The sequence below is a fragment of the Vollenhovia emeryi genome, unplaced genomic scaffold (assembly GCF_000949405.1).
Source record: "Vollenhovia emeryi isolate VEMERY1.0 unplaced genomic scaffold, V.emery_V1.0 DF942736.1, whole genome shotgun sequence".
NCBI classification, from domain to species: domain Eukaryota; kingdom Metazoa; phylum Arthropoda; class Insecta; order Hymenoptera; family Formicidae; genus Vollenhovia; species Vollenhovia emeryi.
Window position 1 is genome coordinate 1 of NW_011963630.1, and position 3,509 is coordinate 3,509.

General features: G+C 43.7%; 1 protein-coding gene across 1 annotated transcript; it reads left to right on the forward strand.

Moving 5' to 3' along the window:
* Positions 1 to 257: 257 nt before the first annotated feature.
* Positions 258 to 2,474, forward strand: LOC105567796 (the record flags this gene model as incomplete). The annotated part of the gene is made up of 4 exons (XM_012022971.1): positions 258 to 449; positions 718 to 933; positions 1,569 to 2,047; positions 2,272 to 2,474. Coding segments are annotated over 3 exons (744 nt in total), but the record flags the coding sequence as incomplete, so codon positions are not given.
* Positions 2,475 to 3,509: the final 1,035 nt, after the last annotated feature.

The following is a 3,509-nucleotide window of genomic DNA, read 5'->3' on the forward strand; positions in this document are numbered from 1 at the left end:
TGCAATGAGTTGGAATGAGAGGTAATCTATTTGTTTCATTTTAACTTATTGCACTATTTCAGTAGTGCAGTAATAAAGAACAGGCCTCGAGTCTCCCTCGCACCGACGATAGGCGGAAGTACGACTGTAGAGTGTAGGTTAGGTTCTCGGGAGCGCGTAAGTAGATCGCTCTCGTATCCTCCGGGAAGCTCGCCGCCGCCGTCGCCGTTGTCGTCACCGTCATCCTCATCCTCGCCGTCGCCGTCGCGTGCACCTAGTGTCGTGCGTGCTTTCCTCCTCCCGCGCCCCTGTCACCGCTCCCTCGCACGCCTCCTCCACGCGGCGGACCCTCCTCAGGCGTTGTTTGGGCGACCCGCTCGCCGTCGTTTGTCTTCGTGCTTTCCTGTGACTTTCGCTTGCAATGCGCCTCTGTGAGACCCCTTGGAGTACGTCTGACTTCCCCTTTTGAGGTGAGTTGTGCCAATACAGCTGCATATCTAGTTACCCACTTTTATGCCTCGCAAGGTTTCCCTTTGTCCGAAGATTGTTACGGGTGATACAAATGTCATTGTTCGATCTCTTTGCTGGCCATTCCTGCGTTTCAAAGCCAACGTACATGTAGATCTGCGGTAAGAGCATAGGGAGCTGCGGGAAAGATACAATTTTAACAAACAGACCCGTTTGGAATAGTTTACATTGTTGTAACTGTCGTCGGCTAAAACGTCTACCTGTTTCCAGTTACCTCGCTGTTACCGAATACAAGCCTGGCGGGCAAAACCATGGATCAGACGAGAAACAGGCCGAGCAGGCCGCGACTGCGGTCCTACGGCAATTCCACTAAGGTGCTCGTGTTTGATCAGAGCGAGGCTGGAGAAACTGTTAACGTGGAAACGGAAATGCAGAAACGTCCAGTACTGCCAAAATTGGAAAGCAAGGAGGCTTCAGTTCGGCCCGGTCAGTAACGTTTTTGATAATTTGGAAGCTGGCATTATTTTGTCTTGTGTTAGAGTCTATTCAAACATGCGGGAACGAGGGAGAACGAAATAGCACAAAACAGAGTGCGTCCTTTTCTACATGAACCTACTCCCACTCACAAACGCTCGGTCTAGGTATTGGCCGGTATTCATAGTCCGTTCTTATATTTAAGATCATCTCAAGTATACTCTTGATGTGTTTTCGACCAATCACAGCCGTATTAGCCTCTTAAGACAACACTTAAGATGATATTGAAATAAGACTCGACTTTGAATACCGGTCATTGTCTACATCAACAGTCGTTCTTTGGCGGCCTCTTATCTTTTCCCGGCGGATTGTACGGTACAGACATGCTGCTAGCTGTCATTTATTTCTTCTGTCATTTGGTGGTGAGTCATAAGCTCTCCTACAAGCATATCTGCTCCCTACTAAGCAGAAAAAAGAAATAGATACACTACATATGTTTATACCATACATGTTATATTATTTGTCTCTTACAGCGAAGATTGATCTGTTAGATAAGTCTATGATTGAACTTATCGTAGGTTTGACTGTATTTTCGTAATAGCTTAAAAAATATAACATTATTATACAATGTATTATTATTGTTTCAGAGACTGTGTTGGGCATATTTTTATTTCGAGACACTTCTGGCAGAGGACGAGGAATGTCGGCAGTGCTTTCGACAATTTCGCAGCTTGTGCACGACCCTTTTATTGCCGATGGAGGGTATTGTCAGCGACAGTGCCAAAAGTATACAAAGTATTGTCGACCGCGACACGAACGTTGCGCGGAAGTACGGATACGCGGGAGGTCATCGATGGAATGCGATCAGCGCCGCGGAGATATTCGAGCCTGTGCTCGCTTACTGGGAAAAGCGCATGGACAGTTGGACACCGACAAGAGCACGCTCGAGCGTTTGCTCGACACTGGCGTCTTGCTGGAACTAATGAATTTGTACACATGAACAGAGATGAATTTTACTCCACGCACGTGTCGGTCAAATGCAAGTCGTGCCTGGGCAAACTCTGTACAGTTAAGAGGGACTTGTACAACGCCGTGGTGATGAAATGCAGATTCGTCAGTCTAGTATGTAAATTTCCCGTTAAAACTCTGCCGGCGAAAGCGTGCGCTGTTACTAGGAAAATTATGAAGCGGAATGTCGAGTGGATCATTCGTGAAATGAAGGAATCCGAAGGTAAGCGCAGGATACAATCGTGGAACACGTGTCGCAATTTAACTTACAACGTAGGCGTACTGTCTGAACATGTGTACGAGGAAAGCGTGTGTTTACTGTTTGTTCACCTTCTTGTGCAGTTGCATCTCTCGACTCGACGGAGTCGAACCGAGCCCTACAGATTCTGAGAGCTTCAGGTATCTTGAGAATATTATCTCTGGACAACTGGACGACTGCGAGGTGAAGCTGCAAGGTCTCGAGCACAGTAGCAGAAGTGTGATCATTACTTATTAATGTAATATTACTTCTAGATTTTTAATATCATTAATAATAATAGTATATTTATAATAATAAAAACATTTTGATTTTTTTAAATAGAGTGTATCTACATATATGAGATGAGCTGCAGGTAATAAAGTTTGTTATCTGAAATACGGATGTACATATAATATGAACTTAATAATTATCTAAAATTATTTGTATATAGTTAACAATTAACTTCATATTATGTACATCCGTATTTCAGATAATAAACTTTTATTATCTGCTTTATTATCTGCACCTGTTCCATATAACCTATAAATAATATCTTTAGGGCAACTTTCACCAAGCTCCGGTTAACCCACCGGTCTAGTAACATGCAGGATTGCAACCGAATCTGATATATTTTCTCAGATTTTCATCAGATTCGGTTGCAATCCTACATGTTACTAGACCGGTTGGGTTAACCGGAGCTTGGTGAAAGTAGCCCTAAAGCCCGCTGCAGACGATGCTATTTTTCCTGCTGGATTGCTTGCAATTTAGTAAATTACTAGGAATCCTGAATGCTGAGTGGTGCAATGATAGTAATTTACTAAATCGCAAGCAATCCAGCAGGAAAAATAGCATCGTCTGCAGCGGGCTTTAGTCCCAGTCTACAATAGATGATTTAAGCCCTAAGCTTTAAGAAATTGGCCAATCACGGTCAAGTATGAGAAGAATGCGCGACTGTGATTAGTCAATTTCTTAAGGCTTAGGGCTTAAATCTCTATTGTAGACTGGGACTTAGGATGTGTTCGAAAATGGATTTAGTTACTGCCAGTGAAAACAGTATAGTTGGTAGCAATGAAAATTACTGGTGCTGCGTTTTTTGCACGCCAGTAAAGTCAGTAAGGCTGGGTCTACATTTGGATGTCGTAAGTCGTGTCGGAAGGAATTGACCAATCACAGTTCATTATTCAACTTACGACATCCAATGTAGACCCAGCCTTATTGACTTTACTGGCGTGCGAAAAACGCAGCACCAGTAATTTTCATTGCTACCAACTATACTGTTTTCACTGGCAGTAACTAAATCCATTTTCGAACACATCCAATGTCGACTTTTTGCTGTTAGGGT